General features: G+C 38.6%; 1 protein-coding gene across 2 annotated transcripts in view; it reads left to right on the top strand.

The window, feature by feature from the left end:
* Positions 1–24,536, top strand: part of plb1 (phospholipase B1) — a 106,135-nt gene that overhangs the window by 47,616 nt on the left and 33,983 nt on the right. For both annotated transcript variants that reach the window (XM_062973287.1, XM_062973279.1), the window contains 12 exons: positions 150–223; positions 1,782–1,825; positions 2,857–2,965; positions 5,849–5,900; positions 6,050–6,130; positions 8,196–8,261; positions 10,694–10,794; positions 13,713–13,794; positions 15,568–15,672; positions 17,601–17,696; positions 18,905–18,976; positions 23,968–24,045. In XM_062973287.1, the coding sequence (XP_062829357.1) occupies positions 150–223; positions 1,782–1,825; positions 2,857–2,965; positions 5,849–5,900; positions 6,050–6,130; positions 8,196–8,261; positions 10,694–10,794; positions 13,713–13,794; positions 15,568–15,672; positions 17,601–17,696; positions 18,905–18,976; positions 23,968–24,045 (960 nt within the window). The remainder of the gene's footprint in view (positions 1–149; positions 224–1,781; positions 1,826–2,856; positions 2,966–5,848; positions 5,901–6,049; positions 6,131–8,195; positions 8,262–10,693; positions 10,795–13,712; positions 13,795–15,567; positions 15,673–17,600; positions 17,697–18,904; positions 18,977–23,967; positions 24,046–24,536) is intronic.

Raw genomic sequence — 24,536 nt, 5'->3', positions numbered from 1 at the left:
AACGATAACATGATCCTCTAACTAAAAGGTTAGCTGCCTACATTTCAGGAGCTAAAGCCTTAAAAGGGCAGTTTCTGTAAGAACAACAAAGATAAATCAAAACATACATAGCTCAATTCTTCTCTCTCTTTTTGGTCTTTCCTAAGCAGGCTGGTAATGGTGTTGGCTCAAAACCAAATGACATATTGGATATGATTACACAGTATCGTGGTCTGTCTTGGAGGTAGGTAACTGTCTCTGTGCTGCTTTAAACACTTCAGTTACATGCATGAATAGATAAGTAGATAAATTGAAGGAAGGGAGGGAGGAAAGCTGTAAGAATAAACAAAATAAACTCCACAATTCATCTTAATGGAGTGGTCAGTTCATGAATTTTATATTTTAAAAGTCCCTAAAAGAGTAAATTGGCACCTGGGTCCACAGCAATTGCTTACCTCTCTAGAAGAACTGCCCTCCATGTCTCAATGCTTTGTCAATATTTCCAAGTATAAACTTGTGCACGAATAACAAAAAGTAGAAATAACTCAATTTTCCCCAGCTAAAATAGCCATGGCTGCTGTAGAAATTTAATGTCAGGGTTCCTGGCAAAGAGAGAGCTACTTATTGTTTAAAATTTGAGGTTTTGGTCTACGTCAAGAAGGAAAGTCATATTAACCCCACCCCACCCCACCCTTTGCATCCAAATAAAGTTTTCCTTTTTCTCAGGATTACCAGACCATACTTTTAGAAATAACCATAGGTTCTTTGCTTCCGTGAGGGCTAGAGGTACATAACCCCTCAAAAATGGAAAAACCTTAAGTGAAAAAACATCCCTTCACCCACCTATTTAGGAATCTCTAGATCCTCCAGCACAATTTTGTGGTCAACTTCTAGTGACATTGTCCAAAGAATCCTGCTGGGGGACCTACAAATGGCTAGAAAAGTGTTCTCTCTAGGGAACTCGCCTCAAGCACAAATCTACAGTTAACTTCTAGAAGAAAGTGTTGCTCTGGATCCATGACAGTTATTATATAGAGTTTTCAAAGACAACTGTGCTAATCTGTTCTCAGTATAGTGTGAGGAGAGGTAAGTGCAGTCTTTTGGCAGGTTTCAGTTTCACCAGTTTAGTTGAATGTAAGTGTTCATGCACTATATTCCATTTTCTGCAATAGAGGAGGGCTATTAACCACAAGAGCTTATGTTGAATTTATTTGGTTAGACTGGAAGTTACACAGGACTCCTTTTACTTTTACTTTCTTTGTTTTGTAGAGCGCTGGCGATCTGGAATGCTCTAGAGTAAAATATTCCCTTTGTGTTCTTTACAGGTCCATATTTCCAACTAACATTAGCAAATACATGTTCTCATATATGTCCTAGATACTTTTCCAGTCATCACTCATCATTAGCCAAGTTGGATTAGGTTAATGGGAACTGAAGTCCATTGGTGATGATGATGATGATGATGATGATGATGATGATGATGATGATGATGATGATGATGAGAACTCCCTGTAATAATTCATATGGGAGTTGTGGTCCAAAAAAAGTAATATTTCCATCCTCAGCCCTTGCTACCACATTCTTCCTCTTTCCCCAAGGTAGTCAATACCTCTAAATTCCTAATATCAAACTACATGTAATGGTTTTTGTTTTTTGTTTTTGCAGAAGTGTAGAATTTATCTTTTGTTGTTGGCCATCAGTTCCCTTTGGGAAATGCAACTACCTTTGGGAACTGCATCTCAGTGCCTGCTTCTTTTTATTTTCTTCCTTCCTTTTTGTTTGTTTGTTTTTCCTTACTGCAGCATTGGAGGAGATGCTTCATTACAGAGTGTCACAACTTTGCCTAGTAAGTAAAAGATTTGCCTCTCTGCAGTCACAGAGCATAAAAATAAAAGGTTCTTCTTCTGTATATTGCCATAAAGAGCAATGAATCAAGAAACACTGGGAGATGTGACCCACCACCTGCTATTATATATTTCTAATAAATCCACAGAAATATTCTTATGCACCAGTTGCTATATGAAGAGTGTATGACAGGGACAGTCCTACTGGTAGCAGGGTGAGTCAACCACCTCAGGCTTTAGATATCCAGTTATTTCTTCTAAGCCTTCCAGTCATTCCCGCCTGCTATAGGACAGAAATGCAGCACCAGCTAGAGTGCCAACAGAGAATAATTCCCCATCACCAGAACTTGCTATGTCTGATGCAGTTGAGCATAGAGCCAATCAATAAATGGTGTAATGATATCAGGCTGACTGTTACCTCTACATTTGTCTGGTAATTATGAGAATGTGACCGACCTCATGTTTCCTAGTGAGCCGATATAGCCTCTTATGTAAAACCTAGACTATGAAAAGTATAATGTTAGGGACAAAAACCATTAAGAGACCCAAGAAGGTTTGTAGAGAACTTAGAAGCCACCAAGTAATTATGAAGTAAGTTTTTGTGTGTGTGTGTCCCTTCAAGTAGGAACTATTTGACAGTGGAAAATGTGGCTTAGGAGTGTGGCGGAGTCTCCTCTGAAAGTTTTTAAACAGGATAGATTGCTATCTATTGAGTGTTTTTATTATGTATTCCTGCATGGTAGAAGGTTGGACTGGGTAGCCCAAGGGTTTCCTCCAACTTGTAATTTGCCTGTCCTATGGAAACCACAAGAACTGTATTTTGTTTCCTTGTACAAGGAATACCTGGAGGTAGTTTTCTATTACCTTTCTTGAAATATAGCCTACTGCACCAGTATTCCTTAGCAGCATCCCATCCAAATATTAATCATGCCTGACCTCTCTAGTTTTCAAGATCAGATGGTGCCTTCACTATATTCAGGCCTTGACATAGGTCTTCGTAATTTTTTTTCTTATAGTTTCCCTTTTCTTTCAGACATCTTGCGGGAGTTCAACACCCACCTCACTGGTTACTCAACTAACAAGGGTGGCCCAAGTGACATGAATGCCTTTCTTAATCAAGCAGTTCCAGGAGCAAAGGCGGAGTATGTCCTTCTGCACACTAATTTGTATACTACCTCAATGGGACTTACTGATATTGGGGTCTTCAAGGCATTCCCTTAAAATAGCAGGACTGGGAAGAAACTGGGGGTTGGGTAAACCCAAGGATATTATCAAATAACTACTAGAAGTGTAATAAAAATACATCTGGAATATATTGCTCCCTATCATTATCTCCAATCCATACATAGTGAACGTGAGAAACATCTTTAGCGCCCCTTTCACATTGCACTGTTACACTATATTTCAATTTAACTAACATGGCCCTAACATATGAAACCCTGGCATTTGTAATTTGTTGAGATGCTTCAACTCTCTGGCTGAGATTTGTAAACACCCATATCTAAACTGCAGATCCCAGGATTCCATAAGAAAAAACCACTGCCGTTAAAATGGGACCACAGTACTATTATTGTGTCATGTCAATAGGGCCTGAATGTGCTGTTATGTATGCCTTATTGAGGCAAATAGGGCTCATTGTTTCAGTGCTGGCTGTGCTTAGTGTATGGTAGGAACAGTGCTGAGATTAACAGTAGATGCACAGTAGTTGCAAGGACGAGTGTCCCAAGGAAAATGAGATATCTGTAATTGAAATCCTATCTTGGGGAAGATCATCAACATATCCATACAGCAAATGAGAAGCATTCATGTTCGTTCATTACAAAAGCAGGTTGTCCAAAAGTATTCAGGATCTTGTCGTTTCTGATAGTAAGATATTGAATGCTTGTGGGGTTTTTTTTTCATCCAAGTCATTAGATGGAGGTGGCTTGCCTTCATCTAATGCCTTGGAGTTTGTGGTTTTGTGCATGCGTGCCTTGGGTAATACTGGTGATATAAAACATTTTCAGACTCCTCAAAAATTATTAAAATTGTCGTATGTAAAAAAATCCTTTTTTCTTCAGGCCAGTTGTTGTTTCATTTACAAACTAGGAAATTTTGACAGTTTGGAACATTGGGGGGGAAAAAATCGTAACACTTTCCCTAGTGTATTTTGGGTACATGGAGCATTTGAATTAAGATTACACATTATTTAACAATGTGAAGTTAATGATGCATATGGTTAAAATGTGGTTTTGTTTTTAAAGCCTCAAAAATAGAAATATAGCTCCCAAATGTTCAGCCTGCCCCCCCCCCCCAAAGATACTTTTAAAAACACAGTTTTAGGAACCATGAATAAAATTGCTCCAATTTTACTCCATGTAACTAGTAATGAGTCCCCTCCTTATGTTTTAACACCAACATTAAAAGATGTGGGGGGAGGAGGGGTAAGTATATAAGTATATTATATCCTTATTACTCAAAAAGTAGTATGCTATTGGTATCACTGTTATTCCTACTACCTCCACTTTGGCTTCCAAACACTGGAATCTCCAGAATTGTTGTAAATTATGGGTTTTGGCATAACTGCTCCCCCAATGCAATGGAATCTCTCCCTCAAACTTAGTATAAAGAGGAGTGGACCCTTAACATTTTATATTCTGCATCTATTTCAAAGAAGTATGGAATAAATTTTTACTTCTTTTTAAACATCTGTTCAGTACGATCTAGCACAGTGAGAAATAGCGGGTGCTTCCTTCTTCCTCTGTCTTATTTGTTGCTTTTATGTACATAGATACTATGGTGATGTCCCTGAACTCTCAAAGACACATATATTAGAAGTAATTTCCACCACATTTTATTTGAGGCCTTATCTGGTAGAGATAAGGCAAGCTTGATATGATTCCTGGATTTCCATACAACCGCCCAGGAAGAAAGGAATTATCTCACCTCATCTCCCTATTTATCTCTAGTGATATGAAGCTAGTTTCCAGCTAATGTAAATCAGTTTTACCCAAGGTGGCATTTGAAATGTCTTATTACCCCCACTGTTGTGGAAGCTCTGGACCTTAACAAAAAGCCAGATATTTTTATTCCTCTTCTGTTTTCCATGGCACTTTGTACCATTTCTGCAATCAGCTACAAGAGCATCAAACCACGGCATCTAGTGTATCAGTTTGAGCCACCGTTGTCACTTTGTTCCTGTCTTCAATCTGGGTTTTTTTAAAAGTTCAAATAATCAATTATCTTTCTTTCTCCTTTTAAAAAATTTCAGTAAAAGGCTTGACAAAAAGCTATCATTTGTGCTACATCTTCTACAATTTTCAGAAAGATGTTTCACACAAAGAGAGACATACTGTTAAACTGCACTTTACACAGGATATTTGAACAAGTGGTTGTTTTTCAGAGTGCACATTTCCACTGGGTCTGGTCATGTGTGCGGACTTTGAGGACTCCTTTGATGGCAGAAATGAGTCACTGACCACTATTCAGCAACCATGAATCACTGGCTTACATCCTTTTTCATCACTCTTTTGCTAGCTCAGTTGCAAACAACAGCAATGTAGTTTAAATGGTTCTGTATTTATTATTATTATTATTATTATTATTATTATTATTATTATTATTATTTATAACCCGCCTTATCTCCCCGAGGGGACTCAGGGAGGTTTCCAACAAAATAACAAAGAGGAAAATATTCAATGCTGAAAACAACAAATAACAAATCAAAGCACTGGATAAGACAATCTCAGTATAATATTATAAAAACTAACTGAAACAATAACAGTTCTTTACCTAGTCTGAATCCTTTTAGATATGTTTAAGCACAACCCCCATATATTCTCACCTGCATTGTTTTAGTTCAGAAAGATTTGAGTTTGGTATGGATTGAATGATTTATTAGGTCAGGCTGAGAAATAACCTGTTTGGAACAACTGTTCTCTGTTAGTAAAGGGGGAATATGCATTTCTAACTACAGACTTTTTAATAACTATGGATCGATAAATGTGCACAGCCTTCTTGATTAACTATTTGTCCATTTTTTTCAGGGATTTGCCAGACCAAGTGAAACAACTTGTGAAATTAATGAAAAGCGACTTGGTAAGTTGGCAGATATTCAGGAAAGTTGCTTATTTATCATTGTCTAAATAGTTCCAGACTTTGCTTTTCTGAAGTTATAGCTGAACAGCCTTCTGCTAATGTGTATCAATAAATCAGAAATTATACATATATTTTCTTTTCTTTATTAGAGAATCAAATTTGACACTGACTGGAAGGTCATAACTGTATTTATTGGAGTCAATGATCTGTGCAACTATTGCAAAGATATGGTGAGTTATGGAAATGTTCTGGAAGGCCTCTCATACTGAATGAAGACCAAGATAGAGCTTTAAAAGGAATCATTAAAGACATTTCTCTGTTGTTATAAAAAGACAATCATCTATAGCCGATGTTCCTACTCCTAGTGCTGTCTGCATCACTTGGCTGGAGGTTCTGCTCCACAGAAAAAAATGATGATCATCATCATCATCATCATTTATTTGTTTAAAACCATTAATATACACTGTGCTTTACAAATAAATTAACAATAAAACAACTCTCTACCCTCAGACATAATCTATAATTTAGATAGACATAACCCAAAAGGAAAAGGGAATTGGCAGTGTGGGAGGGGATCAAATACAGCAGATACTGCCTTTTTTCTCTTCTTCTGAGGACACAGTGGCAGTTGGGATGGAAGGAAGGCTGTTCATATACTTATGGGGGTAGGTATGATGGAGCTATGCTACCTTCTGCTTTTCGCTGTCCAAGATCAGTGCAGTGGCAGTTGGGATGGAAGGAGGTTTTTATCTGTGTCTGGGCCTAGGCATGAAGGAGCTGTGTCTGCCTCTTCAATCCATCCAAAGCCAGTACAGTGGCAGTTGGGACTGAAAATGGATTTTCATTCCTTCTGAAATACAATTCTGGGGTGAGAACAAGGTCTTAATTTGAAGTTGAAGGAGATATGTTCTCTTTCCCACTCTCCTGGCCATGAGGTTGTGAAACAAGCAATGATAAATCTCCTTAATTTATGCAGCTCTTTGGGGCCCCTCAGTAATTTCAAAAGCACTAGAAACATATAAAAATAAGGGTAGGATTCCTCTACTTTTAGTTAAAACATGAACATACTGGTAAGAGGGAATGGATATCAGAAGTTTAGGTATTGAATTAATTCTTGGGACAATGGAATTTGTGATTCAACATTGTTAGGAAAGGAGAGTGACCCAACTAATTTCCCCAAGTACCATAAGATAGGACAATTATCTCACAAGGTGTAGTTCCTTGTCATGAAAGAAAACAGTTAAACATACAGTCTCTTTGCTCATACAAATTTTTGAGTGGACCATTAAAAAAAAACAGAGTGCTAATTACTGATATCCTATTATGTTTCCAAAGCATGATGACTACATGCCAGTTTCAACCAAATCCAGTTAAAAATAATCTCCATCCTTTTATTTATTTTCCCCGCTCTCTTACACCCTTTTTTGACTTAATTGAGAACTGTTACATTTCTATATATGTGTACTTCATGAATTGAAGGCTATGGCATACCAGAGATCAGAGATATTTCTGCCTGTCAAGGTCTGTTATCTCAGGTGACAGATTGTGTGACCTTTTCAAGTTGTCTAAAAGTTACATTCATCAACACATAGAAGGGGTGTGTGAAAATGTGAACAGTTCTACCCACTCTGTCCCCAGTCATGTTGCTTCCTCAGGTCTTGGGCAAACTTTTGAAATGGGCAGATTCTTACATCTGTTCAGTTGGTCCTCCATATCCACAGTTGCTCTGTTCATGGATTCAACTATCCGCAACTTTGAAATATTTTTCAAAAAAATTCCAAAAAGCAAAACTTGATTTGGCCAGTTTATATAAAGAGTACCACTTTACTATGCCATATATAATGGGGTTTGAACATCCATGGATTTTGGTATCCACAGTGAGGCCTGGAACCAAGCTTCTTCAGATACCAAGGAACCACTATATATACTTTCTCAGGAAAATAATTATAGTTCCTTTTGCAATAATCAAGATAGATACTTGAAAATGTTATTCTTTTGGACTTACGATTCTCAGAAAGTCCATTTTCTGACATTTAACCTTCTGGAAGTTGTAATCCAACAAAGTAACTTTTCTAAGATCATGTCATGAGTACTCCTTTTACTGCAACTCTTACAAGAACTCATTAGCACCAGGCTTATTTCTGATTTAGTAATGTGTACTCAGTGCTATGTTTACAAATGTAGAAATGAATAACAGTAGTTTCGTGTCATTATTAAATGCAGTTTGTGTAGCAATTTTTTCATGTTCTCTTTTATAGAATCAGTAACCTCTTTCATTCCCTTGTTGTTTATTAGAATCACTATTCAGCTGCAAACTTTTCAACTCATGTTAAAGAAGCACTTGACCTTCTTCATGCAGAGGTAGGTTGGTAGAACATATTTTCACTTTGTCCATGATTGTGCTTTGCTGCACAATCAGTCAAAATACTGTTGCCTTTTTTGGATGCACTGAGACCACTGTTCAGCAGTACAACTAGAACATATTATTTACTGTGTGCCATTGTCTCATGGGGCCTAAATACTCTAGAGCCGGCATGGGCAAACTTTGGCCCTCCAGGTTTTTTGGACTTCACCTCCCACAATTGTGGGAGTTGAAATCCAAAACACCTAGAGTGGTGAAGTTTGCCCATGCCTGCTCTAGAGCCACCAGATCCCATCTTATCTTGGAAGCTGAACAGGGCCAGGTCTGCTTGGTATTTGAATGGGAGACTGACATCGAATACCAGGTGCTGTAGTCTATAATTCAAAGGAAGAAACTGGGAAAACCATCTCTGAGTATTCCTTGCCTTAGAAAGCCCTATAAATGGTCACTATAAATTGGCAGGCAGCTTGAAGGCACGTGCGCGCACTTACATACACACACACACACACACATTGTGATCACATTTTATCATATCTGTGAAAATATTCAATTTTACTGCGTAGAAAATGAAATGTTTTCACAAATATTATCATAATTAAATCAATGCAGTCTTCAAAAGTGATCTCTAAGCTCTGATTATATGGTTATTAAGATATTGAAATATTCCTTTATCTGTCCATCCCCAAAAGAAATTCATATTGCTATACTGCAAATCTACTTTTGCTAGATGGAATATTGGAACCATGGGATCTATTTGGGGCAGTCCTTCCTCCTCCTCCTCTCACCCATTATATATTGTGACTCCTGAGCTCCACTTTTATGATGAGCCTATAAGACTTGTTCAACAGTGGAACAGGCTGCCTTGGTGTGTTTGACTCTCCTTCATTGGAGGTCTTTAAACAGAGGTTGGAGGACCATCTCACACTGGTACGTTAGTTAAATAATTCGGTATTCTTTTATGACGGGGGATTGGACTGCATGGCCTTTACAATCCCCTCCAACCCTCTATGATTTTATGACCTGATATTGCCTATAACTCAGAAATGTAACTCTAAGACCTACTGCCATTTTCAACACAACCCAAGATTTGGAGAAGATCCTTCTCAATCCAGAACAGAGCCAAACTACATTCTGCATGCAAGTGTAGGAAGTATATCCCAATCAATAGCTTATTCTTGACACAGAAACTTCTAGCAGGTCCTACTTTCAGTAGACAAGTAGGAGTACACTTTCTCAACTAGCAGGTCCTATTTTCAGTAGACAAATAGGAGTGCACTTTCAGTAGACAAATAGGAGTACACATCCCCTGGCTACAAATTACTCTATCCTTGCCTGAAGAAAACCTGGTGGTCTAGCAGTATTTTTATAAAGGTAAACATCATGTCTGGCATATAATCAGGATTACAATGGAAGCAAATGAGGGGATGTTGTAAAGCAAATTATAAAGAGTACAGAGAATGATGGATTTCAGGCTTTTTGCTGCTATTTCTATGTAGAAAACATCACCCTCCAGAAACGCATCTCTGACCAGAAGTAATTTTTTGCATTTCATGTTTTATTTATGGATTATTTCCCTACTGTGTGAGCCGATGTACTCTGAGACTCATTGAATAGGCATAACTAGCAAATCTTATTAATGAATCTGGTGATGCCTTTGAAAGCACTTATGAAGGGATAGATAGATTGTATGTGTCGTATTTCACTATCCAGTAGCCATGGCACATTCATTAATTGAAAAGGGACTTCTGACATTTTTTCAGCTACATTTCAACAAAACAGAAATATCCCAGTCACTTAGTTCTATCCAGTTTTCTCTTTGAAGAACTGCTCCCCCATTCAGTTCATAATCTTGGCTTTAAAAAACATTTTTATAGACAGTGCCTTCCTCTCTTCCTCCTTCTATACTTCAGTCTTGCACTAAGGCTACCTATCCCCTTCATCTTTCCCTGCTTGTAGCCTACTTCATGAGGAAGTGTTAGCCTCACCCTGTAGTAGCTTGTGAAAATTTTCTACAAAGGAAAATTTAGCCTTGGCATGCTTTTTCCTTGAATGCATGTAAAGGCCCCTAGCAACAGTATGAATCTCTGAGCAGGGACTTTTTCAGCAACAAAAGAATGCCACCTAGAGAATATATAACAGATGCAAAGCAAAGGATGTCCCATGCTTAAATAAGCCATGAAATATGGTGTAAAAGTAGAGTGGTTTCATGGAAATGCTAATTATTGGCGGGTACTACATCTTGCAAGTAACTGACATATTCGCAGCAACACTGTCATTGCCTATGAAGGATATGGTTGTTGGGAGAAACACAGGTTAAGGTCAAACAAGATGATAAATTAATGAACTTTGACTGTTGCTTTAGATGAGATACAAATTCTGTATATCTTATATTGTTGAATAAATAACCGGGGATACTTCATTTTCTCAACAGGTGCCTAAAGTGTTGGTTAACCTGGTGGAAGTAATGGACCCTTTACCCTTGAGACAGCTGTTTCTGGATAGCAGGCTATCATGCCCCACACATCTGGCAGAGTAAGACAGCTTTGATTTGTTGTTGTGTCCTGGACCAAATAGGAAGAGGAGACACCGATTAAACAGCAGTTGTTAAGAAGGAGCAGTAACACAATGTCCAAGGGAGAACTATGACATTGTGTTGAATGTTTAACAATATCCCATCAAACATTCTTTAAATGTATTTGCTGCCTTCAAGGACCCTGCCCTCTTCCTGGTGTCAAAGTTGGAATTGTGTATGTGTGACAATCTTGTGCCTTTTTAAAGCACCAAAAAAAACCTATATGTACTCATTGCATTCATTTATATGAAGGCCATTTATGCTGACCTTTGCACCAGAAATTTTATATGGATCTTGTAGCATTGTGTGGCAATGATTTTTTCCCCCCAACATAATCAAAAGAATGTCAACAAAATTCCCTGCCAGCCAGCACATTCCAAGTTGACTAGAATGAGGGAAGTGCTTATGCAGAAGCATGTGAAAACTTTCTCCAAATGCTTGTTTTAGGCATTTTGAGAAAGATAATTAAAATACAACAGATGCTCTTGCAGCACTTTTTATAGGCTAATAGGTCGTTCATCATGATAAGTTTTCTTCACCGTGTTTGAAATATTGTGGATAGTTTGTGTTAGTGCACATGAAAACAAGTGTTGTAATACTAGCAAGGATACAGAAGGGACAACAAAAATGATCAAGGACCTCAAAAAGAAACCCTTCTTACATTTGAGGCTAAAAATGATAGAAATGTTTAATATTGCATTACAAAACAAAGAAATGTGTAAAGTTACGTGCAAAAAAATGGTTAGCAATAATGGTCTTGCTGTGTCATAATATTGCACACTGAGGAATACTTTTTACACATAAATCTCCATTGGAAAGTATCCACCAAATTGCATCAGCAAATTTATCAAAATGCCTTCTAAGAGAGTGTTCCTAAAGGCAGCTGTAGGCTTCCATGTTAGTGGGGTAGTGGATTTAAGTAACTTTGAGGTTAAGTCTGAACTTTGCCAGAGCTGTCCAATATTATTATTATTATTATTATTTATTTATTTATTTATTTATTTGTTGCCCTGTCTATCTCCTCTAGAGGACTCAGGGCAGCTTCCAACAAAATAGAGGCAAACATTCAATGCCAGTATAAAACAAAGTAAAAAAAATATATAAACAACAAACAATACAATACCTTAGACAAGTTAAAACAAGCAATTTCAATTATTATCAGGTTTTTTCATGTCAGGAGTGACTTGAGAAATTGCAAGTCGCTTCTGGTGTGAGAGAATTGGCCATCTGCAAGGATGTTGCCCAAGGGATGCCCGGATGTTTTGATGTTTTATCATCGTTGTGGGAGGCTTCTCTCATGTCCCCGCATGGAGCTGGAGCTGATAGAGGGAGCTCATCCGTGCTCTCCCCGGGTGGGATCCGAACCTTGCAGCTTTCAGATCAGCAACCCAACCTTCAAGTCACAAGGCTTTAATCTACTACGCCACCGGGGGCTCCATTGTTATCAGTTAAATAATCAACATTTAAACCATTAAAAACCATCTAAGGTAGAATATCAAATCCCTTTTCTTTCCATTCTATTTATCAGTGTTACAAGCTCTATTCTTCCTTCTCATCATATGCTTGAAAGCGCAGTAATGTTTTAGGTTGCTTTTTAAAAGCGAGTAAGGAGGGGATCATTTTGATCTCTTTGGAAAGGGCATTCCACCATGAAGGCCCTCTCTCTCATTCCCACCAGCCGTACTTGAGACAGGGGTGGTACTGAGAGAAGGGCCTCCTCAGCTGATCAAAGAGCCTGGGCAGGCTAGTACAAAGAGATGCAGTTTGCCCAAACCATTTAGGGTTTTGTAGGTAATAACCAACACTTTGTATTTAGTCCAGAAGCAGACCGTCAGCCAGTGGAGGTGCCGTAACATGGGAGTTGTCCGTTCATTGCACGTCGCTCCAGTTAGTAGTCTGGCTGCCGATCTCTGGACTAGTTGAAGCTTCCGAACTATTTTCAAAGGCAGCCCCACATAGAGAGTGTTGCAGTAGTCCAAGCAGGATGTGACTAAGGCATGGACTACCATGACCAGATCTGGCATCTCAAAATATGGGCACAGCTGGCATACAAGTTTAATTGTGCAAAGGCACTCCTAGCCAACTCCAAGACCTGGGATTCTAGGGTCACTAATAAGTCCAGGAGCACCCCCAGAATGTGAACCTGGGTTTTCATGGGGAGTGTGACCCCATCCAACACAGGATGTACTCCCATATCATGATCTGCCTTCCAACTGACCAGGATTACCTATGTCTTTTCTGGATTGAGCTTCAACTTAACCTCAGCAATTCATAGCATGGTGACCCTGAAACACAAGGCGTAGTGAGATATTATCCATTTTGGGGGTTATTTTTTAATTTGTTTATGGCTCAAAGGGATTAGTAAGACTGGATAAAATGATAACTGAGGAAACCATTTGTAACTTTTGGTGTAATTCTAACATGTTGCCATCATGAAATATATTGCTTTGAAATTGGCTCCCTCATTTTGAAACACTCTGTAGATCCAATTGTTTGGATAGCAGCTTTAACGTTTAGAACAAATCTTCAAGGATTTTTGACATCCTAAATTCATGGCTTCGATCAGCTCCTACAAAATGTTACTGTCATTACAACTCTTATTAAGTAAACAGACTTACATTTTTGCTTTCTTTTCTATTATTCTAGTATCTTTATTGAGTAAAACAAACTTTTTTACTACTAGAAGTAGCAAAATTGACAAGAATGGAACTTTATGCATTTTCAGCAAAACATTGCATTCGTCATCATGCATGTAGCAGTGAAAAATTCCGCATGGCCTCATCAGGAAAGAAAACACCGAGGAATTTGGTGTATATCTCCTGGATGCCCAGTAGTTTTCTTACCTTTTTTCCTCCACCCCCTTTGATTTCATATGCAGAGACCTCTGTAGCTGTGTTCTCCCCATTCGAGATGGCTCATCTGAAATGGTGATGATGAAAGAAGCAATCAAAGCCTATCAGGTATATCAGCAAAAAATACTGCTTATTTATGTTTTGCTTATATTTGTGTCTGAATGCTTTCTGAGATTGCCATGCTTATGCTTTATAGACAGGAATGCTACACATTCTGTAGCAAAATCTTACATAGATTTTATGACTAATATAAGATACATTTTATTATTTGTGGTTCTATGCCACCTGGTGCAGAAGCTAGAATGTGACAGAAATTGGCATCTTGACAGTCTTGGTTTCTATGTAAAATGAAAAATATATATAATGGAAGCCCACACAATTCCAGAGAAAGATGTGACATTTTAAAAGTACATAGATGAACTCCATGAACTTTTCTAGGAACAGACATGAATGTTTAAACTAGCACACACCTAAGAGCTACTTGTGCTTATGTTCATAATATCTGGAAGTATATCACTCTTTTCTTGCCTTTGGATCTACTCAGTGCGACTTCTGTTGCTAATGCTCTCCTCTAGTCTTTGGAAAGCAAAAACAACTAAATTCCATGGAAGTAAATAGTTCTGTGCCTGTATCCATCTGTCTGCCTTGATAAACAGATTTGCATAGCCCTGATAACATAGAAGTAATATTTGTGAGTCCATGGCTGGAATCTATTGGTGAACTACACCAGCATAAATACACTGCCATAAACAGTGCAGGCAGGAGGAAAAGGGTTCTGAGAGCAATAACTGTGAAGGAAGTACAACCCCCATATCCACAGAACTGATATATGTGGTTTAACATTTCCATGGTTTTACTTATTTGGTTATTTATTTTAGACCTCATGTACAAGTTACACCAATTTCGTAGTACCTCAGTCATTCATCCTATTCAAAATAGTAGTGTTTGCTATTATCTATGGTTTCACACATCCATACAAAGTTGGGAAATATATCTCCCATGGATGTGGGGCTCATATTGTATTGGAAAAAAATAATTAGTGTGTTCACATGTTCATTATCTTCCTATGCCCAGAAAAAGTGTAATTATGTATCAGTTGGATCCCAGCCTTTGATTCAGAATATTGTAAGGATCATACCAGGGGTCCCCAAACTAGGGCCCAGGGGTCACATGTGGTAGGACTAAATGGCCCAAGGGGTCTCTTCCAACCCTCTTTATTATTATTATTTTTATGATGATGATGATGATGATTATTATTATTATTATTATTATTAACATTAAGGCTGTATTTATTCCCATTTTGTTTGTTTACTTCAAAAAAAGGTATGTGAAGTGTGCATAGGAATTTGTTCACAGGTTTTTTTAACTATAGTCCGGCCCTCCAACGGGCTGAGGGACCGTGAATTGGCCCTCTGTTTAAAAAGTTTGGGGACCCCTGATCTATACACTCAATTGACCCAGCTTTGATTTTTAACCAGCAGTTGGGCATTTCTCATTCTCTCTCAAGAATATTTTTATTATCTTTCAACAATAAAACTTATCTAATTTTAAAACCATTGCCTTCATGAGCAAAATACAGATTTAACACTTTCAGAAAATAACTGAGAAAAGGTCCTGGCATTTTGAATGAACATGCATGTGCGTTTTTGGAGAGAGAACCTTGATTTCTTTGCTCAAAAATGAAAATTTCACCCCAAAAGTTCAAAAATTCAAAAAGGCAATGGTTGCCCTTTAATAACAGTGAGTGGGCAGTCTCAGTGTGTCAAGATGTGCTTTATCTTATCATGATACAGAAAGAGAATATTTCCAAGTACTGTGAACAAGATGCACTTGGGCCCCAAAAAAGAATTTGAAGAATGATATTTTATTTTTCTTCAACAGAACAGCCTCCAAAAACTGGTGTGGAGTAACATGTATGACACTCGGGAGGATTTTACAGTTGTATTGCAGCCTTTCCTCCAGATCACTGAATTACCGCATTTACAGGTATGTATGCATTCTACATTTAATATGGTCTTTCCTTTGCTCATTATTAAAGATTTCTTGAAGAGCAAAAAGGACTTTTCTTCTCATGTAAGTCTAAGAAAAATTAATGTAAAGAAAACAACCATTCTCCAGTCCTTACTACGTAGTCAATTCCCTAGTCTCTTGGCATCACTAGGAACAAAAATGCCATGTAACCTTCACAATGTCACCTTATTCTTTTGGAGGAACGACAAAGTAATTTGAAAAGCATTCTGCAAGCTTTGCCCATGCAAATCTATGTCGTTTTCTCTTCAAGAGCTTTCACTGTATGTGAAATAGTTTGAAGAGCCTTTTATATATACTTGCATCAAGCTTCAGACTTTGGGTCACATCCTCAACTGCTTTCAGCTGCAGTCTTAAATAACAAAGAATAGCCTGTTTAGTAAAAAGAAGAACTTTTCACACATCAGGCACCAGCACAATATGAGCTTACAGATGTCTGAGACTCAGTATCGTCATTGTTTGGTTTATCTGGAATTGGAAATGCATATGTCAAAACACTCACACACAAAGAAACTCTAAAACATAATAAAATGTGCAGCAATGTATCCACATTGTATTATAAAAGAACTCTTTTAAATTCATTGTTTGTACAACTATGTCAATAAACCTGAAAAAACCTGACCAGGGCTTGTCAAAATTATGAATGAAGACTTGAAGCGTACCTATTTTGCTTTTCACTCTTAAAAGAAATGTCAACAAAATGGTACAGCTTTCGACATATCAACTAATTTCTGAAATTTACATATTTTTGCATTATATAACAAATTCATAGTTTTTTAGTCTTCAAAAATATGTTCATACTTCAACAAATGCTCAAAAATTTGTTCTCTAAACAAAATAAAAAGAATCCTGTAGCACTTTTGAGACTAACTGGGAAACATACATTACTAGTAACAACTCCAGTGGGCTTTGTCAATAATGTGTGCTTTCAAGTCATATCTGACTTATGTCTACCCTAAGATAAAATTACTTGTTCAGAAGGGGTTTTGCCTTTCTCTGAGGCTAAGAGAGTGTGCGACTTGCCCAAGATCACCCAGTGGATTCCATGGCCCAGCCTGGTCTCCAGAGTCACAGTCCGAAGTGAACCACTCCACCACTTAAGTGATGTAATCAAAACAGATGCCAGCAGACTGTAGTTCACAGAATCTTATGCTACTGCTTGACCATAGCATCACACTGGAAGACCTAGAGATTTCTAGAGAGAACATATTAATCAAAACCATAAATAATAAAATAAAAAGCCCGGGGCTGTGGCGCAGACGGGAGAGCAAACCAGTTGCAATTAACTGCAATGAATCACTGACCAGGAGGTCATAAGTTCGAGGCCCGCTCGGAGCTATGTTGTTTGTCTTTGTCCTATGTTAAAAGGCATTGAAAGTTTGCCTATATGTGTAATGTGATCCGCCCTGAGTCCCCTTCGGGGTGAGAAGGGCGGAATATAAATGCTGTAAATAAATAAATAAATAAATAAATAAAAAGCTAAAGCTGCAAATGTGAGGAGCTGACAGTTGTTTCCTTTTCCCACTTGGTCTCAAAAGTGCTGCTGGATTCCTTCTTGCCTTCTTATGTTAAAACAGATTAGAATGGTTGTCTCTTTCAGTACTAGTACAGTGAATGGCACTGTTCTATAGATGCAAAACTTCAACATGACATAAAGGAGCTCACATTAATGGGTACTTTCTTTTCTCTATCCTCAATTCCCTGCTGCTCTGCTTCAGTGGATGACCCCAGATCATAGTGTTATTAAAGAGCTGCTTGGGGAAACAATATCTGTTGTTAAAATATAAATTCCCACTGAAAATTTAATATTTCTATCATTGGGGGTTCCCAATGATTTTGCTATTGTTGTTGGTGTTCTTTCTTTTTTAAAAAATCTCCGTTTTCAGGATGGGCGTCCAGATACTTCCTTCTTTGCACCTGACTGTTTTCACATGAGTCAAAAATCACACTCCCAGCTTGCCAAGGCCCTTTGGAACAACATGGTAGGACACAAAGATTCTCTCTAGAATATAAAAGTTTATCTAAAGTGCATCCATATTATCTGATTTGGGTGTTTTTTATGTTCCTAGTAGCAAAAGTCGTTTGTCTGCTGCTTTTCATGTTTTGGTAAAAGGCACAATCTAAGGACAAGCAGAACATCTGAAAGAGGAAGCGCAATGTTATGGTTGATCTGAAACAAGATGAACCTCCAGTGAACTCAGTCTTCTGCTAGTAAAGCCCATTAAACATGGGATTCTTGTAGTCCTAGATGAGGCTTTTATTCTGAAGTCACCCTGCTTTCTGTATGAAATTTTAGCATAGGATGAAAAAGGATGGTGCCAGTGGTAGGAAACACAGGAGAAACATCAATGAAAGATTATGGACCTCATCACAAAGGCTCATGGATTTGCCATGCATTGTGGGCTCTAAATCAGACAAGGTACTTTCCCCGCCATTTGCTGCTTGTTCTTTCCTTTCAGGTTGGAGCCCAGTACACAATGCACATGTACTTCTGGTCAAGCTCCATCCAGAAAGAGGAGAGCAAGCGGCATATACCACCACAGTGGCAACATGGGAGCCTTCCTGTGTTGCCTTACCAGAAATGGGGGAAGCCAGTTGGCGACACTTCCCCCCATGGGATTGTGGTCTCTGTAAGTCACACAATGTGGGGTGCGGAGTGACGGGTTCTCCACACTCCCTACTGAGAGCCCATGCTCCCACAATGCGTGGCAAATCCATGGGCCTTTGTGATGAGGTCCATAATCTTTCATTGGTGTTTCTTCTGTGTTTCCTACCACTTCTTCCATCTTTTTTCATCCTATGCTAATTTCGTAATGGGGAGAAAATGGAATAGTTGTACAGTGTTTTTTGACTGGTAGCACCATGACTCAACAGGATTGGGTCCATGTTTTCTGGTGATATTCCATTACAGCATATTTTCTGTTCTTTTTCTCCTTTGCTGTTTATTGACAACACTTACCCTTACTTCTCTGTTATTTCATCCTGCTAGACAGTTGCTGTGTTACTCACTTAGAATTTTAATGAAATTATAGTGTTTATCTGGAGAATGGAAAAACAGCAAGTTTGGAAAGTGTCTTGTGGGTCAAATTGTCTGACAATCTCATCATAGTGTTTATTAAGTATTAGTATTTGAAAGTTGTTGTTTTTTTAAAAAAAATGCTACCTAATAATTTTTTTGATTGATTCTCAGCTTCAGCCTTTTGGAGAAAAAAACATTTCCTTCAGTCTTATGGTTAATATAACTCTGAGCTGTCCAACTCTGGTAAACATTTCATTGTCTTTTGGGTGGGGAACAGCTTGGGTATCTAAGTGGGGTCTAAAACACTTGAAAATGTTGAAATCAGCAATTGAAATATGGAGACCATTGCTGCATGTGTGCAGATATATTTCAAATTTCATGATTGCTTTCTGTCTAGTTCTGAATTATTGTAGCTGAAATCCTAGACATACATACATACATACATACATACATACATACCTACCTAGAAGTTAAGTCCCATTCAATTCACTGAGTCCTATGCCTGAGTACATATGTATGGAATTGCAGTGTTCACCTATATGTTCTTGCAAATTAACTCGCAGAATCTTGAACTGAACTTTCATAGTGTCATGACTATGAAATGCCCTCCTCTTGAGCCCCAACTGGCAAAAACATCAATCTCATTTTGGCACCGGGCTAAAACATGGATTTTTATTAAAGCTTTTGCTACTACCAAATAACTTGATAATTGTTTTTAAATTAGTGGCACTAGTGTTGGACTAGGACACTGGGAGACCAGGGTTTAGATCTCTGCTCAGGCATGGAAAACCACTGAGTAACGTTGAGCAACATACACTCTCAGTCTCAGAGGAAGGCAATGGCAAACCTCATCTGAACAAATTGTGCCAAGAAAACCCATAATAAGTCCACCTTAGAGTTGTCTTTAATCAGTAATAAATTGAAGGCACAAAAGAATGTAAAATTGTTATGGATTGGTTTAAATTGTTGATTTCTATCTTATTGTTTGGATGTTGGTGTTGTTGGAGTGTGTCATTTCCACCTTATAGCAACCCTAAAGTGGAGTTTTCTGGGCCCAGCAGTGAGTTACTTGCCCAAGATCACCAAGTGGGTTTCCGTGGCCGAGTGAGGAATGAAACCCTGGTCTCCAGAGTCATAGTGCAATATTCAAACTGCTACACCATCTTGGCTCTCTTGCTTGGATATAGAGTGGGTTATAAATGTTTGAATGCATGCATGAATGTGTCAAGATATGTTAAAGAGTTGGGGAAAATATGCATGGATTTTTCCAGCTTAAGTCACATTCATGCACGCACACACGCACACACACACAAACACATTATTATAACAAAGGGTCAACATTTAAAATCTTAACAAGTAGTACAGCTATCATAGTGCTGCCTAATGCATACACACTAAGAGAATGAGCACGCCAAGGACTTCTGTCCTTCACATCTCTCTTCTTCCTTCATATGAGACACTGAAACATTCCATTTTCATTTTGAAAAGATTTATCCATTACCACCATTACGTCTGAGATCCAGTGTGGTGTAGTGGTTTGAGCATTGCACTAAGACTGGGCATCAGTATTCAAATCCATGCTCCGCTATGAAAATCCACTTGTTGACCTTGGGCAGGTGACACAGTCTCAGCCTCAGAGAAAGGCAAATCCCCTCTGAACAAATCTTATCAAGAAATCCTATCATAGAGCCACTGTAAATCACAAATGGTCCGTAAGGCAAACAACAGTATCAACAACAGTTAGGTCCAAACCTGAGGAATAGTGCTTTGTTCCAATTGCTTGGTTTTAGTTTTAACCCCAGTTAGAACATATCACAATTGTAAGAAGAAATTATGGTTTGTTCTAGATGTTCAAACTGCTCTTCTAATATATGCACTGAAAGACAACAGCTTCAGACATGATTGAAGAATGGTAGTTAATTCAAATATCATAGAAGCAAAGAATCATAGAATCATAATATTGGGCCATCCAGTCCAACCCCCTGCCATGCAGAAAAAGCACAATCAAAGCACCCCGAACAGATGGCCATCCAGCCTCTGTTTAAAAGCCTCCAAAGAATGAGCTTCCACCATACTCCGAGCCACAGACATCCACTGTTGAATAGCTCTTAGGATCAGAAAGTTCTTCCTACTGTTCAGGTGGAATCTCATTTCCTCTAATTTGAACCCATTGTTCCAGGTCCTAGGACCTCTTGACACTACCCCCCCCCCCCCCAATTTGTTCCATTTCGCCTCATGGCACTCTGCATGCCCTCCCTCCTTCCCCCATCATAATGTTACCCTTTCCCTCATCAGATGGGGAAAATAGTTGAAAAATGCGGGTAGCTCTGTTGCAACTATCTGAAAAACACTTCAAGAATCAATGAGGCAGGGCCTGCTAAGCAACATGTGATGGCACTCAGCAGGTTCCATCCCCAAAGTGATGCAAAGGGCCAATTTGCCTCAGTGTGAGAAGGTGGCTAGTCTCCAGGGCCATAATATGAAGCTAGATGGTTTCTATCTCCTCTCCTCATATGTAAGAAAAACAAGAGGTTTGAGTGTTCAATCCAAAAATTTATGCAAGTTTTTTTCTGGTAACACGAAAATGTTGTTTCCCTTCCCATTATGTTAAAGTCAGCATAGCTGCAAAAGCATCCAAAATGAATCAGATGTGCCAAACATACCATACTATATTTTCCTATTGCTTGCAAATGTAGTGGCTTTTCATCTCAGCAATAGTTCAAATCTCCACAAGCGACCCCTGTCTGTCAGTTCCTCTCAAGAGGTGGCAGTGTTTGTTGCGTTAAGGTTTCAGCTTTTTTAAAATAAAAAAATCCAAATGTAATTGTCCTGGTAAATTTTCCGGCATTTTCTGGCAGTAGTTCAGTGAGCTTCTTTCTAATTATAAGACATATCAGAGCAACATGTTCCTTTTTCTTGTCCTCATTTCTCTTGCTCTTCCATTTTTTCAAAATCTATAGTGCTACATTGCATAAATGAATGGCACACTTGCAGTATAACACTGTAAATCTAAGGAAAGTTTTTTTTAAATAGGAAAGATATTATTCAGTCAGGAGAGCCTACAAAATGGACAACAGCCAGAAAAAATATCTCAAAACCCAGGCATTTATCACTTAAGGATGACAAAGCACAGTTGCAATTGGGCAATATCAGATTTGCTTTTGACTTGTCATAGGAGGGAGATAGCGAGAAGGCATTTCTTTTACAAAAGAAGGTCATTAATGGATTTTAGTCAGCCCTCCACATTCACAGGTACAGAACCACAGTGAAAGTGAAAAACCACAAATGAAGAAAATGCTAGTAATTTTTTAACCTGAGAGAACACTGCTACAGAGATTTTGCATGCTTCCACAATGATTCTATGCTTGATATCTACTGGAAGCTGGCCACAGAATTGTTTGGAGGACCTCGAAAACCTAATGGAGGTGTTCTCTCTAGAAATCTCTAGGTTCTCTATCATCACTGGAGGAAGATTACTGGAAGAGCTAAAGATTCCTATAAATAACATATTAAATCAAATCTATGATTAATCAAATCTGCAAAAGTCAAAACTGCAGGTGTAGAGGGACAATTGTATTTATGTTTGTAAAAGAAACACTTTCCAAGTTGTTTTTCACTTAGAGAGTGATGAGAAAGGAGCAACATGATACAATAAGTCCAAGGCAAAGATGTTACTGGGTTGCTGTAATTGCAGTTTGCCAGCGTTGTGTGATAAACTTCACAAGTAGCTATATTATAAGTACTCCTGCTTCTTTAGACTAATCTGAAAAAGTCCTATACGTATTTATATTTCTTATTAAATAGGGTTTCAACACACTGTAATTTCCGGGATAAAAATCCCTCTAGAAAATATAAAATATTGCATAAGAACAGGTTAAACCATTAAAGGATTAGGAAGAACTTCCTGACAGTAAGAGCTGTTCAGCAGCAGCATATGCTGCCTCGGAGGGTGGTGCAGTCTCAAGGTTTTAAGCATAGGTTGGATAGTCATCTGTTGGGAGTGCTTTGAATCTGTGTTCTGCATGGCAAAATGGGATTGAACTGGGTGGCTCTTGTGGTCTCTTCCAACTCTATGATTCTACAAACCATAAATGGTAGCCAGGCCCATAGCTAGGATTTTGATTCGGGGGGGGGGGGGGGGGGGCTGAGTCTGAGTGAGAGAGGATCTAACCTTTTGTATCATTAACCCAATACCCCCATGTATATGGGATATATTGAGCATGGTGATCAGATCATGATATGAGTAAACATAACAGTTTAAATAATAAATGTAAGGCCTTCTCGCGGACCACCGAGAATTTGGGGGGGGGGCTGAAGCCCCTCAAGCGTTCCCCCCCCCCCCCCGGCTACATGCCTGGGTAGGACCCATGTGATTGCCAAACAAACTAAACAACTGCAATATTTCATAGGAGGAACAATTAAGTGATGCTTATTTTGACATGTGTCCCAAGCTCCCTTGCACATTTTTAGAAGAGATTGGAGTGTAAACTACCCATAACATGAGCTCCAACATCTTCCTCAATCCTGCAAAAAGTCCAGGGACATGCCTTTTAAATCATCTGAAGCATAAGGCAGCAAAGACTGACATGAGGCATTATTGGGCTTGAACTTTGACAAATCTAGAGGGAAATAAGATATTTAGAACTTAAGTGGTATAGTCCACTGCATTCAGCTTGATGCATAGAGGATATTGTATGAGGATATCCTGGCAGATGATACAAATTACAAAGAAAAGAAAAATAATAAGCTCTTCTGCAGACAACAAAAATGCTGCTAGAATTCTTGGTATGATATAGTCTATTTTTTCCTGTCTCCAGCTTTGTTGTCCATTTATTGTGTGGGACAAGCATTGGAATTACTACTGTGATGCCAACTTGCAGCATTGCAGTGTTTGTAAGAACCTGGATATGCTCACAGTGACAATACTAGAAGTCATACAATAACTGCTTCATGCACATCTATAGAAGTTTGAATAGCTGTTTGAATTACTCTAAATATTTAATGGAAGAAAATGTCAAAATATTTCTCTGGATCCAAATTCACTGCCTGCCCTTCTTTCTCAAGTGGAATTATTCTACATCAGAAGACCAGGCACAATTTTCTTTGTGATTGTAGAACTTCAGTTCATGTCAGTTAATATTATATCCTCAACTTACTATTTTGGTGATTATATAAGACCTCTTAATTGCTACCATGCGAGATTTTTGGAACTTGGTGTATTCTTTCTCCATTAGCATCAACCCTTCCTGGGAACCTACAAGAACAGCAATTGGACTCATTCATCTCCAGATCCCACCAACCAGCCAGACAAGGTGATCATTCAGGCCTAGGGGATGAAGCACAGGGCATTATTTCTTTCAGATCACATTTTGGCTTTCTCCCAAATAAAATGGGCAGTGGAATGTGTAGTTTACATAATCTAAAATGTAGGGGTGTGGCATTTGATTTGGAGGGAGCCCCCAGTGGTGCAGTGAGTTAAACCCTTGTGCCAGCAGGACTGCTGACATGAAGGTTGGGTTGTTAACCTGAAGGTTGCCGGTTCAAATCCAACCCGGGGAGAGTGCGGATGAGCTCCCTCTATCAGCTCCAGCTCTATATGGGGACATGAGAGAAGCCTCCCACAAGGATGGTAAAAACATTTAAAAAAAAACATCCAGGTGTCCCCTGGGCAATATCCTTGCAGACGGCCAATTCTCTCACACCAGAAGAGACTTGCCGTTTCTCTAGTCACTCCTGACACAAAAAAAATTGATCTGGGAAAGCAGAGTAGCTTCTCCGCTTTTTGGGGAAATGATTTGTTTGG

The sequence above is a fragment of the Anolis carolinensis genome, chromosome 1 (genome assembly GCF_035594765.1).
Source record: "Anolis carolinensis isolate JA03-04 chromosome 1, rAnoCar3.1.pri, whole genome shotgun sequence".
NCBI lineage: Eukaryota > Metazoa > Chordata > Lepidosauria > Squamata > Dactyloidae > Anolis > Anolis carolinensis.
This window is presented reverse-complemented; position numbering and strand designations above follow the sequence as displayed.